The following is a 13,802-nucleotide window of genomic DNA, read 5'->3' on the forward strand; positions in this document are numbered from 1 at the left end:
CTCCTCTCCCTCTCCTCTCCCTCTCCTCTCTCTCTCCCCTTTCCTCCCTCTCGCTTCCTTCCTTCTAAGATGCAGTCACAGTATATCACACCAAAGAAAACTAACGGCTTCCTGATATTCAGAAGTCTACTATATCCAACTTTTATCTTTTTTTTAGTAGTTCAAATTAGAATCTACATAAGAACTGTTCGTTGAAATTGGTTGACATATCTGTTGTTAAATCTCTTTAAATTCATAGGTTTATCTCCCCTTTCTGTTTCCTCAGTGTATGTATTAAAGAAGCTGGGAGTTTTGTCCAATCAGTTGACCATAGTCTAGATTTGGCTGATAGGACCTTGGGGTGGGGGAATGTGCAGTACTAAGGAATAGAGCCAGGGCCTAGCATAGGAGAGGCAGGCACTCCCCCACTGAGGTGTGTCTCCAGCCTTTCACAAAAGAAATTTAAGATATGGTCTGCATAAGTTGCCAGGCTGGCCTCAAACTTGGCCTCTTTTAAGTAGCTGAGATTACAGGTGTGTGCCATTGTACCTAGTTGTTTGTATCTTTCTGTGTTATTAAACTTTTTTTTTTTTAAACAGTATTGGTGATTGAACCTAGGGCATTAGCAGTGAGCTACATCCCCAGTTCATTTTTGTTTTTCTGTTTAAGGACTAAGTCTCCCTAATTCTCTGAGTTGCCTAAACTGGGCTCAAACTTTCCTTTATCCTGCCTCACCCTTCTAGAGTGCTAGAATTACAGGCATAAGCCACCACTACCATGTCCAGCTTAATTCTTGTTTTTTACATTTTCTTTGCATGCCTGCCTCCCTTCTTCGCTTCCTCTGGCCCCTCTCTTTTTTGAGATAAGTTCTCACTGTATGAACCAGGGTGGACTCGAGCTCTTGGGCTCAAGTGATCCTCCTGCCTTAACCTCCCAAGTAGCTAGGAATGTAGACATGCACTACCGTGCCCAATTTTAATTTGTCTTCTACATTTTCTAATAGTAATTAAATCTATTAAATTCAATCACATTCTAGTTTGATACCCTGCCTCAGGGAGTACAGAATACTTCACGGGTAGTGGTGTGTATTTATACCAGGGGCACATGTCTTTTTTAGTGATAATTAGTGACCATTGATTATTCCATAGATCCACTATCCTATTAGGGATTTCAAAATAATGGTAATCTAGGGGCTGAAGATTTAGCTCAGTGGTACAGCACCTGCCTGGCAAGCGCAAGGTCGTGAGTTCGATTCCTGGTACTGGAAAAAAAAAACCAAAAAAACCCAAATTAACAAAATAATGGTAATCTAATTTTGTCATCTTTTCATTTATTCGCTAAATGAAAGAAACTTCTTCCATATTTACTATTTGACTGGGTAAGAGGGTTTTCATTCTTACTGGATTGATTACTATTTCTAGGCCATGTCAGTCAACAGGAGTAGGAATACTGTATGTTTTTGTTCTCCTTTTTAAAGATAAAATACAGTTTGAGTTCATACTGATAATTCCAATTCAAGTCAGAATTTTATCTAGCAGATAGATAGATAGCTAGGTAGATAGGTAGGTAAGTAGGTAGATAGAGGTTACTGTTTTTTTGTTTTTTTTTTTTGTGTGTGGTTTTTTTGTTTGTTTGTTTTTTGAGGCAAGGTCTTGCTGTGTACCCCAGGCTTGCCTCAAACTCATGTCAATCTTCTACCTCAGCTTCTGGAATACTGGAATTATAGGTGTGTGGCACGAAGCCTGGCTTTCTATCATTTATATTAATGCTACTGTTCTTTCATCTATATTTGTATCTCTCTCCTGCTTTTAATGATACCAATATAATTATTTGCTTTTATTACACAAATTTATTATTTGTTATTTATTATTTGCTTTTATTATCCATATTTAACAGGCTAGTGTTCTCTCTCTCTCACACACACACACAGACACACACACACAGACACACACACACACACACACACACAGTATATCCCTGTACTGTATTGGCAAATTAATACATTTGAGTTACTTGAAGTAATTCCTAGAATGGGACCAGTTCAATACATAGGGACTTACTATTACTATTTTTTGCTTTAGTTTTTAGGAGAGCGTTATTCTTTAAACTTATTTTGACTCACTCTCCCTTTTTTAGATAAAGGGTAGTAAAGGGTAGTATAATAAACATTTCTGTCCCTACCTTTCGTTTTTCTTTCAGTGTTCCATCCTTCTGTATCTCCATGCCATCATCTAGCGCTCCTTCGCATTCCCTTCTTCTGTGTTTGAGTGGAACAGTTCTTTCTTCTGTGTCTCTGGTCACCTGTGCTGCTTTGAGTCAGTCACTGTTACCTGCAGGGCAAGTGTGTTTGCATTTTGAGGATTTTGCTACATTGCTCTCCATAATCATCATGAAAGATGACAAACGGCATCTGTGTTGAAAATTTTCATTTCTCTCGTCACTGAGGCTTACCATCATTTCCTGTGATTAAAGCCATTGCCATTTCTTTTTCTGTATGCATTATCTGTCTAGTCCATTTTTGAGGGCTGTGGTTGGTCCTAGTACCTAAGAGTTACTGTTTAATTAGCATAACAAACAGCCATTGAAGAGCAACCATAACAGGTACTGTACTTGGTGCTAAGTACTAATGTGAAAGACCTTTTGATACCAGTATCTCTTGTGTTTTCATTTTATCCCAATATCTTTGCTGTATATTAAGCAGAACTAAATTAAATGTTATAAAAATCAATGCTAAGTTAAAGGACAGCATCCTTGCTTGGAGAAAGTCAGAGTTTCATACATATGAGAGCTATTAAAGACAGCCTGCATAGCAGAGGCTGCTGACTCCTGGCCTGAGAGCCACAGGCCTGCTTATGTTGTGCTTTGCCGTACACTTTTCTTAAAAACTTGAGTATTCAGCATTTGAAACTATGAGCTTTGACATGAAAGAGAAAATTTCCCAACTGTGAAAACACTGGAGCCATACATGTGTGCTGTTTTCCATTCCTAGCTGGATGCAGTAGCTCCTCTCCTTCCGTTCTCACTGTTGTGTACTTCACTTCAGAACACCTGCATCTCCCACCTGGAGCTGATGCCACACATGGCTGCTCAGCGCTTGCAGTGTGGCCGGGGCAAGTTGGACTGTAAACTGCAGACCATGGAAGTTAAATGTGCAGCTTTGTCTCACTTCTGTTGGACGGAGAGGGCCTGTTGTCTTGTGTAGGTCCGGTGATGATGGTAGTCATGGTAGAGAAGCTTACCCTCGCTGTGCTCCTGCTAAAGGAGGGTGAGAAAAAGCTGGACATGTTTTAATCGGATGCCCTAGAATTTGCTTGTTGAGCACTGTTGCTAAATATTTTGTAGTTTTTCGAGTTATACTTTATGAATGACAGATTGTTCTTCTGTATGTTATTCAGCTTATGGTGGTGATCCATATTAAGAACATTTCGATTATCCCAGAAGGTTCCTTCGTCCCCCACCTACCTCCCCATGTACTGATGTTTCTGGCAACACAGCTCCAGTCAACTGTGTTTTTCACCTTAGCTTCTCTAGTTCATTTTTATGTTGACTAAGGTTTATATTACTACTCACTCTCTTGAGAGTAACACTGACATAATAGGATAGTTCATTTAAATTTTTTAAACAATCCTTAGTTGAAGTTTTATTTGTGTGTAGTTTCTTTGTAAATTTGTTGCATTGGAAATGTATATGTGTTCCTTCTTTATCAAGTAGCTATGTTAACCCCTCAAATAATTCTGGTTTTGTTTATTTTAGTCACACGTTAATTTCGGTTTCAGTCTTTGGATCATGTTGGCATAGGTTTACTCTGATACTGTCTGCTGCTCCCTCAATAGAGATGAAGTCTTTTGTGATGTTTTCTATGGTGAAATGGTTGGGACCTGCAGGATAGGCCAGGTTAAATGACCCACGGTGTTTCTGTTATTTTTCTGTTGCTCAGAGAGAGGCTCAGTGAACCATTGCATTTTTTGCCAACCACCACCTACTGAGACAGCACTTTTTGGTTCATACCTTTATTGTGACGTCTTCATTCCTGTCTTACAGGCCAAACTTCCAGATTTGCAACCGTTTCCTTCTCCAGATGGTGATACTGTGACCCAGCATGAGGAGCTGGTCTGGATGCCTGGAGTGAATGACTGTGACCTCCTTATGTACTTGAGGGCAGCAAGGTAATAGCAGCCAGCCACGTCCTCCTTTCTCTGGCCATCCGGACTGTTTAGCAGGCAATAAACTCTCCTTTGTCCTGGAATTTTATTTACCTGTTGAGCATTCTCTGACTTGTTTTCTGTGCCCTCTGTAACCAGGGCCCTGGTCTTCTTACCAGATAAGAATAGTTTACCATGGTAAAGTCGTTTTTTTTCTTCCTGGAATTTGACCCACATCAGACTTTGAAACTCTTCAGAAGGAAAATATCTTATCACACATGTGATTAGCTGCCCTTCTTACTCCAGCTGAGTAATGGAGTCAGTCACCCTGCACCAGCATGGTTGTTCCCTACTGCCCAGTCCAAACTGGACATTTTGTGGCTTACCTACATGAGAATGTTCCCCTGTGACTTCTTGTAGAACCTGCTAATATGCAAATGTCAAACATACGGAAGTTTAAATCTTTCCAAGTACATCGTCGTATAGGCAGAGATTTTTTGTCTGCAGTGTTTTGGGGACTTACTGCAGCATTGCCAATGTACAGCAGAAAAAACTCGAAAGGCTCGAGGCATCAGAATTCTTGCTCTGGCTGGCCATGGTCAGCAGCACTGTGCATGGTGTTACTTAATGCAGGAGAGAGAGGATGTGTACATGGAATAAATGACTACTAAGACTTTATCTCTACACATTTTACTTTTAATTCACCTAGAGGAAGTTGATGTATAGGTAAAGGAATTAAATTCAGAGGAGTTAATTTCAAGTGTTTTTCTAGAGACTTTTTCAACTTTTTCATGAATACATAGCCGTTAGCCATATGGAAACATTTTGTTTTAGTTTTTTGGCAGTATTGAGGATTGAACCCAGGGCCTTCCCGCTGAGCTATATCCACAGCCCTTTAATCTTTCATTTTGGGATAGTGTCTCACCACGTTGCCCAGGCTGGGTTTAAACTTGTGATCCTCCTCCCTCAGCCTCTCAGAGTGCTGAGATTACAGGCGTGTTTGACCACACCTGGCTGAGATTTCTTTCAAAATATCCTAATCTAAAACGGTATGGTAAGGGCTAGGGATTTAGCTCAGCGGCATAGCTCCTGCCTGGCAAGCGCAGGTTGTGAGTTCAATTCCCAGTACCAGGAAAAAAAAACCCAAAAAATCATAATAATAATTAAAAAATAAAAAAGTATGGTAGCAAATGCACTGAAATCTGAACCTTACTATGAAAGCAAGAAAAGAATGGGTCTGACCTAAAGCAATTTTTCTATTTCTGAAAGATGAAGGGTTGCAGGAGTAGAAGCAGTACTAAGGACTCTGGTTTATATATAAGCAAATAGAAATGGAATTGTGTCTGAGCTGAAATATATTTTGAAAATTGAGGGGTAAAATCTCTGTACTGAGGTTCCTGTGTGCTGATAAAGACAAAACTCCCTTTCTTCTGAAGGAGCATGGCAGCGTTTGCAGGGATGTGTGACGGAGGCTCCACGGAGGACGGCTGTGTCGCTGCATCTCGGGATGACACCACCCTCAATGCACTGAACACAGTAAGTCTTTGGAAGTGGCCCTGGGCAGGAAGACAGTGCTTTCCCATTATCTGGCTGTAGGGAGAATGTGATGAACATGGAGTGGTCTCTGGAGTGAGCACTGGACTGTGTTGCTGGAAGACGAGACTTGGTTCTCCAGGTTCATGTCCTCATATGGGTCTGCGCTGCAGATTTGGGGAGCCACAGTGAGGTCCAGCAGTGGTACTTGATGCCTTGAGACCCGACAAAGCGAGCGCTGTGCATGTATCGTTTTTGTGAATCCTAACGCCGCTCAGAAGAAAACTGTATTATTGTCACCTTTTTATTTTTATTTTTATTTATTTATTCTTTTATTGTCACCTTTTTAGACACAAGAAAACAGATTTAGAGAAAGTAAGTCACAGTCCAAGGTAACATAGTAAAGATGTAAATGCAGAAGCTGTGTATTTAGCCTTCTTTACTGGATTTCTCATTGTGCATTTGAGAGTGCTTGGAAAGATAAAGAAGAACCTGGACTTTTTTGGATGAACTTGTTTATTTTGGATCATTTAATTTGTCACATTATAAAACAAAGTTGTTTTAAAAATAATATCCCTAAGAAATCAAAAGTGAGGGGCTGGGGATTTAGCTCAGCGGCAAAGCGCCTGCCTGGCAAGCACAAGGTCGTGAGTTCGGTTCCCGGTACCGGAGAAAAACCAAAAAAAAAAAACAAAAAAGAAATCAAAAGTGAAATGACATAAATGAGTCTAACAGTACTGTTTGTTACATGATCACCATAGTTGCTTGTTTACTTTAATCTTCTGATATCTACACAGCAATGCAGAATAAATGCACACTACTACAAGCTCTCTGACTATTGATACCAGTTTATTATTTTTTGACATTTCATTTTGGCCTTAGAGTACATCTTTTGTTTTGTTTTGTTTTGTTTTGTTTTGTTTTCCAGTACCAGGAATTGAACTCACGACTTTGCACTTGCCAGGCAGGCGCTGTGCCACTGAGCTAAATCCCCAGCCCCTCTTAGAGTATATCTTAAGGGCTGTATTGGAAATTTACTGTATTTTGAAGTTACATGAAATAATTCTTGTCTGTGTGCATACTAATGCCAATTCATTAAGTTGGAAGAAGTAATAATACTTGATATTTACGAATCAGTTCCCTGCCAAAATAGAATACATGTTTATGTATACTTACATAGGACATTAAACATGAGGCTGCACAGTTCTAATGCTTCACCAGTGTATTTGAAGCCCCACACCGACCCCAGAGCCCTTTTTTTCTTGAGAGGTCATTGTAGTTGGAAGAGATTCACAGAATCATCTGTTTAATCTTTAAATAGATAAGAATCCAAGGCCAGATGACTTATTGAATGCCAACAATCCCAAAAGCTTATAACATAGGAAAGAAAATCATCCACATTCCTAATTTAGGGATCATCTTACTACACAGTGCTATACAGTTTGCTGTTTAGGAAATAGACACAGAAATCAGTATGATGTGATTGATTGTAATTCCAAGTGTAATTATGGCTTGGGGCATTACATAATGTTATAATAGTTTCTTGATGTTGGAGGTTGATTGGTCTTTCTGGGGCTACACTATTCTAAGTCACTGAGTGTTTCATATTTCCCAAAAATGCGCTTGTCACTCGTATACTTTCTTGTTTAATAAGTAGCCTGGGTTTTGTTTTTTGTTAACAAAAAGACAGCCGTGGTGGCTCATATCTGTAATTTCAGCTCTCAGGAGACTGAAGCAGGAGGAACATGAGTTCAAGTCTAGCCTAAGCTATATAGTGAAACCCTGCTCCAGAAGGAAGGAAACAAGAGCGGGTGGAAGGAATCTTTATTATGAATATATAATGATATGGCCAATTTCTTAGTGTTTTTTTATGAATAACGTGACAGATGTAGACCTGTGTGATACTGCTAACAGAATAGGTGGAATGTGTGAATTTATATACATTGTGTATACATTCAAGGACAGCCTCTAATATAGACTTCTCTGTTGAGATTTTTGTATAATGGCTGTGTTGGTTTGGGGCTTATTTTGCAAGGGGAACAATATAATACAGGACACATACTTTATATGATTATTTATAAGAGTCACCCAAAGAATAATATACAAAAGAGTGCAGGAAATCTCTCCACACACTAAGACCAAGGAATCCAGCTGAGGGCCTGGATCCCACAACAATGTCCTACGTGAGTCCAGCTGAATACCTAGAGCTCATAACAATGCCTCCCACGAATCCAACTGGAGGCCCAGAGCCCATGACAGTGTCTCATGCAGTCCTGTTTCACGGATCTGCTGGGAAGGCCCAAAGGTCAGTGGTGGAATCTACAAAGTTTGTGCCAGCAGGATGAAGGATCTGTGCTAGCAGGCTGAGGGATCTGCACAGGAGCCAGGAAGTGATGCTCAGAAGAACCAGAGCTCCCTGAGAAGGTACCACAGCCATCCTCGGCAACAGTGAGGTCCCAAGCTCCTCCGATGATCAGGATGGCCGAGTTCCCATCAGGGAAGCCAACGCAGCAAGCTTCTCCAGGAGGCCAGCAGTGCACCATCTTCCCCTCTGGAACCAGGAAGTGAAGCTCAAAGTGAGGACTAGAGCTCCCTCAAAGTGAGCCAAAGCCATTCTCAGTGCCAGTGAGGTCCCAAACTCCTCGGAGGTTGAAAACAGCCAAGTTCATCAGGAAAGCCAGCTCCCCACAGCTTCTACCATCTCCCAGCAACCTCTCTCAGGTCCCAACAGCCCTGTTTTTTGTTCTCCAGGTCTGCCCCTTATGCTGCAGGCAACAGTCCCCAGGGGGCCCTCCCACACCCAGCACCACACTCACTCAATTCAGCTGGGGGTTATAAGTTGACCACCAGTTATCAATCTACTACAACGGCTTTATAAAAATTCTGCTTCCATGACTGGGTTAATCAGTTGAGTTTTGAATAATGAAGATTTTACTGTATTTAATTAAACGTCTATTTTTGGCACTTCATTCTTATTCCAAGCCCTCTAAGGATTCTGTAGAACAAATTCTATACAGGAATAATATCAGCTATTTTTATCCATGGTCCTTTGTGGCAAGTTCCTTTGGAAGGTTTCATTAGCACTGCTGGTGTGTTTTCTGTCCTTAAAAGATTTTATTTTCATGAAGTTGCCTTCCCGTCATTTCATATTCTTTCCGTCTTGCTGGCTGGAGCTGGCTCAGATTGTGTTATGCCACACCCTTACGTTTAGGCACTGAGGGATTGTGTACTGTGTGCATGTTTTGTGATCAGTAGAAGAGTTTACTGCTGTTTTAGTTTTTTTACTTACTTATTGTACTGGCTTGAAAGAGGTTGGTTACAGACACTTGCTTAATGAAAAGTAACATGAATGAAAAAGTCTTATGAGAAGTTAATGTTCAATTACCTTAGAGTAGTAGAAAATATGAATTGAGTGAGACAAAAAATTAAAAACACATACATTGTTGTGTGCAAAATATTTATTTCTTTAGAGTGATTAAAACTAGATTAGGCATTTATAGTGTAGAATAAACCTGAGCGGTTAGTGTCTAGTGTCATTTCCTGAGGCAATATAGAAGTTTAAAATACGTGAACTTTTACCTCTTTATGTGGCCTATTTTATAATGGACCTAGTTTTAAATGTAAGATCTTGGGTTACTTATTTTGACTTTTTTCCTTCAGTATTCTCAAATGAAAGTTTCAGCATATTAAGTGTGTGTGTGTTTGTGTGTATGTGTATACATGCAGGAGATTGAATCCAGAGCTTCTCACATGCTAAGCAAGTGCTCTACCACTGAGTTACACCCCTAGCTCAGTATGCAACTTTGAAAACAACTTTTTAGGATATAATTTATAGAGAATAAACTCTTCTGATCTAAAGTCCATAACTCGATGAGGTTTTTTCCCCCAGATTACACATCTGTGAAAGAACTAACATGACCAAGATACAGAAATTTCCAAACTTCCCAAGAGTTGCCTGATCCCATTATAGTTTATAGCAGCTTCTAGTCTCAGATACACCTTGATATGTTGTCTGTCATTGTAGTTTGCAATTCCTAGAATGTTATGTGAATGGAATCATATATATATACACTTTTGGTTCTAACTCCTCCCAGTATACTAATTATGAGACCTATTTATGGTGTCTTGTATGTCAGTAATTTGTTCCATTTTACTGAACTCCACTGAATAGATTCACAATTTCATGCATTCATCCGGTGCTGCACATTTCAGTTGCTTCCAAACCTTTGGTAATTATGAATAAAGATTTTCTGAGCATTGCAATACAAACCTTTGTATGGACTTACATTTTTACTTCACTTGGGGTAGAATGGCAGAATTCTTTATGAGTAGGTATCTTTTATGAAACTGTCGAACAGGTTACCACTTTATGTTCTCATTAGGAGTGTGTTAGAATTTTACTTTTTGTCATTTTCACTGAAACTTGGTATCAGCAGACCTCTTAATTTTAGCTTTCTTATGGGTGTGTGGTGTTATAGAAGTGTTAATTCCAATTTCTTGATTGTTAGAGGTTGTATTACTCAGTTTTCTCACTGCTGAGATGTAATGCCTGGTGCCCACAGCTTAAGGAAGAGGTATGGTTTGGCTCACGGTTTCAGGGGATTCAGTCCATGGATCTCGGACAGAAGCACCGTAGTGGAAGGGTGTGCTCCGGCAGAACTGCTTAGATCAGGGTGGCCCAGAAACAGAGCTCAGAAGAATGCCCAAGCAGAAGGGGCCAGACCAGACATCATTTGCAGGACCTTGCCTCCCTGACCCACCCAGACAGACCTGAAAATGTGCTCCACCAGTCCCCTGCGTGGATTGAGTTGGAACGCCTCCCTAACTGCCACCATGATGTTGAACAGCTTTTCATCTATTTCCTTTTTGTATAACTCCTTTCATGAATTATATGTTCAAATATCTTGTGCAGTTTAAAAATAGGGGTTTTTTTTCCCTTTATAATTGAGTTGTAAGAGTTCTTTTTATCTTCCAGAGAGGAATCCTTTGATATATGTTTTCTCCCATAGTATGTTCTAAGTATTTTAGTTCTCTACCATCCCATAAATCATTATTTTCCTTTTATGGAAGTGTCTCTGATTATGCCAAAATTACAAAGATGGTTTCTGTGCTTCTTTTACAAGTGTTACTTCTTACATTGTGAATAATTTTGTATGTGATGCTAGATAGGGGCTGAAAGTTCATTCTTTCCCATCCAAATAGGTAGTTGTTAGAGCAGCGCTGTTTTTTTTTGTTGTTGTTGTTTGTTTTTTTTTGTCTTTTTGAGACAAGGTCACACTATGCAGTTCAGGCTGGCCTTGAGCTCACTTTGTAGCTCAGGCTGGCCTCAAATTTGCAGCAGTCCTCCTGCCTCAAACTCCCAGGTGCTGGGATTGCAGGTGTGTACCACCATGCCCAGCAAGAGCAGCATTTGTTGAGAAGACTTCTCATTTAACTGCCTTGACATCTTTTTTTAAAATCAGTTGTTTCTATATGTTTGGGTCTTATTCTGAATTCTGTTCGTTTCCTTGATCTAATCTCTGTTTTATCAGAACCTCAGTATATTGAATACTTACCTTTTCATTTTAATTTTAATTTGTTTTTGATACAGGGTCTCAGTCATAGTTCAGGCTGACCTTGAACTCACGGTGTAGCCTAGGCAGGCCTCAAACTCATGGCAACCCACCTGCTTCAGTCTCCTGAGTGCTAGGGTTACAAGTGTGCACCACCATGCCCAGCCTTGAATACCTTTATAGGAAGTCTTGAACACAAGAAATACTGTACTTCTTACTTTGTGCTTGTTTTGAAATAGTGCTTTGCCTAGTTTAGGCCATTTGTATCTCCATATGAATTTTAGAATTAACTTGTCAACTTTTGTTTTTAAATAAAACTAATAGAAGTCAAGTGTCGTGGTGCACGTCTATAACCCCAGAACTCTGGGAAGCTGAGTTGGGAGGATACACAAATTAAGATTACCCCTCTACACACACCCTGGCAATTTAGTAAGACCCTATCTCAGAAGTGAAAAAAAGAGCTGAGGAAGTAGCTCAGTGCAAAGGTTTTGAGTTCAGTCCTAGGTATCACCAAAGGAAAAAAAATTTTTCATTTTCTTTGGGACGACATAATTGGGGGGATCAGTTTGGGAAGAATTGACATCTTAACGCTGTGTTGACTTTTCCAATCCGTGATCATTATATATTTCTTCATTATAGAAAACCTTTCTTTAATTGATTGTAGTATGATTTTTATAGTTTACAATGTTCAAATCTTACACGTATTTTGTTAAAATTACACTTATTTGCTGTCTGATGAGTATTGTAAGCAAAAATTATATTTTTAAAAGAAAATTTTATTTTAAACTTTCAATTTCCAAATGTTCATCAATAGAACAGAATAATCAATTTTTATGTGTTGACTTTTTATTCTTTGGCCCTGCTAAATTCACTGAGTAGCTCTGATAGCTTTCTGGTTAGTTCCTTAGGGTTTCTTGTACACAGTCACATCATGTGCAAGGACAGTTTACTTCACAGTTTACTTCTTCTCTTTTGGTCTGTTTTTTCTTCCTCTTCTTTGTCATACCTTCTGACTGCTGTTGATACTGTGGTATTGTAGTGAATACAAGTGATCAGAGGGGGATATCTTTACCTCCTTTTTGATCCTAGGAAGTATCCAGCATTAAGTGCAGTGTGGAGTTTTTTGTTGTTTTATAATCAGGTTGAGAATATTCCCTTCTGTATCCAGTTGAGGATTTTTTGTTTTTAAATCATGAATGGCGGTTGAGTTTTGTCAGTTGCTTGTTTTCCCTTTTGTATCTAATGAGATCATCCTATGGTTGTTATCCTTTGCTTTATTAATACAATGAATTGCATTGATTGATTTCAAATGTTAAACTAACTTCGTAAGTCCTGGTTGGTTGTGAGGTGCTATTGGATTCAATTTGCTAATATTTTGTTAAAGAATTTGACGTTTGTGCTTATGGAGGATATTGAGCCATAGTCTTTATTTTGATATCAGAATAATACTACCCTCAAAAAATTAGTTGGGAACTATTTCCTCCTACTCTGTTTTCTTAAAGAGCTTGTAAATTGTTAATTTTTCTTGTTTTTTAAAAAATATTTATTAGAATTCACAGTGAAGCCATCATAGCCTAGTATTATTTAAGGATAGTTTCAAAATCATAAATAGACACAGGCTATATTCAGATTTTATATTTCATCATGTATCAGTTTTGCAAATACGCAGATCTGTGCCTCTTAAAGCCTTTTGTCCATTTCCTCTAGATTCTCAAACATATTGGCAAAAGATTTGAATTATTATTGCATTACCTTCTTCATATCTGTAGAAAGTTAATTCTGGCCCTTCTTTTATTCCTAAAATTGCAATTATGTTTCCTCTTGATCAGTCTGAATAGAGATTGATCACATTACTGATTTTTTTGAGATAACTAGGGTTTGATTCATTGTTTTTTCTTTTGCCTGGCTCCTTCCAATTTAAAAAATTTTTTTTACTTAGTATTGTCTCAGACAGGGTCTCACTCTGCTCAGGCTGGCCTGAAACTGGAAATCTTTCTGCTCAGCTTTCCTGCCCCCGTGGGATTACAGTTATGTGCCACTGTTTATTTTCTAGATAGTTGGGTACTTCTCCGAGTTTTATTTACCTAAAAGTTTACCAAGTGTTATTATTTACCGAGTTTTATTAACCTAAAAGTCAGGTTAATTTTGTAGTGGTCAGATAATACAGTACTCAGATTTTAGACTTTTGAAATACATTGAGGCTTCTTGGCTTGGCATGTGATTTATCTTAGTTAATGTTTTGTGTGTACTTGTAATGAATTTACACTCTGCAGTTATTCGTTGTGTGGTTATATAATTGTCAATTGTTACAAAGCAATTGGCATTCACATCGTCTATATGGTAATAATTTTTAAACACCTGTTTGTATCATAAATTACTATAAGAGATGTATTAAAGTCTTCAACAGTGATTGAAGTTTTTGTTCTCTTTTGGATTAAGTTTTGCTTGTGTTTCTTTGTGTGTTTGTTTGTTTTTGAGCCAGGGTCTCATTATGTAGTACAAGCTGGTCTCTGGTCTTGAACTTGCTTTATAGCCCTAGCTGGCCTCAAACTCATGTCAATCCCCCTGCCTCACACTCCTGAATGCTGGGATTACA

At 38.9% G+C, this 13,802-nt stretch overlaps 1 protein-coding gene across 1 annotated transcript in view; it reads left to right on the plus strand.

The window, feature by feature from the left end:
* Positions 1-13,802, plus strand: part of Rere (arginine-glutamic acid dipeptide (RE) repeats) — a gene marked incomplete in the record, with an annotated part of 392,228 nt that overhangs the window by 259,897 nt on the left and 118,529 nt on the right. The window contains 2 exon segments of the mRNA XM_013504212.1: positions 4,021-4,145; positions 5,558-5,657. Of these exon segments, the coding sequence (XP_013359666.1) occupies positions 4,021-4,145; positions 5,558-5,657 (225 nt within the window).

Source organism: Chinchilla lanigera, unplaced genomic scaffold, assembly GCF_000276665.1.
Source record: "Chinchilla lanigera isolate Chin_1 unplaced genomic scaffold, ChiLan1.0 scaffold00085, whole genome shotgun sequence".
NCBI classification, from domain to species: domain Eukaryota; kingdom Metazoa; phylum Chordata; class Mammalia; order Rodentia; family Chinchillidae; genus Chinchilla; species Chinchilla lanigera.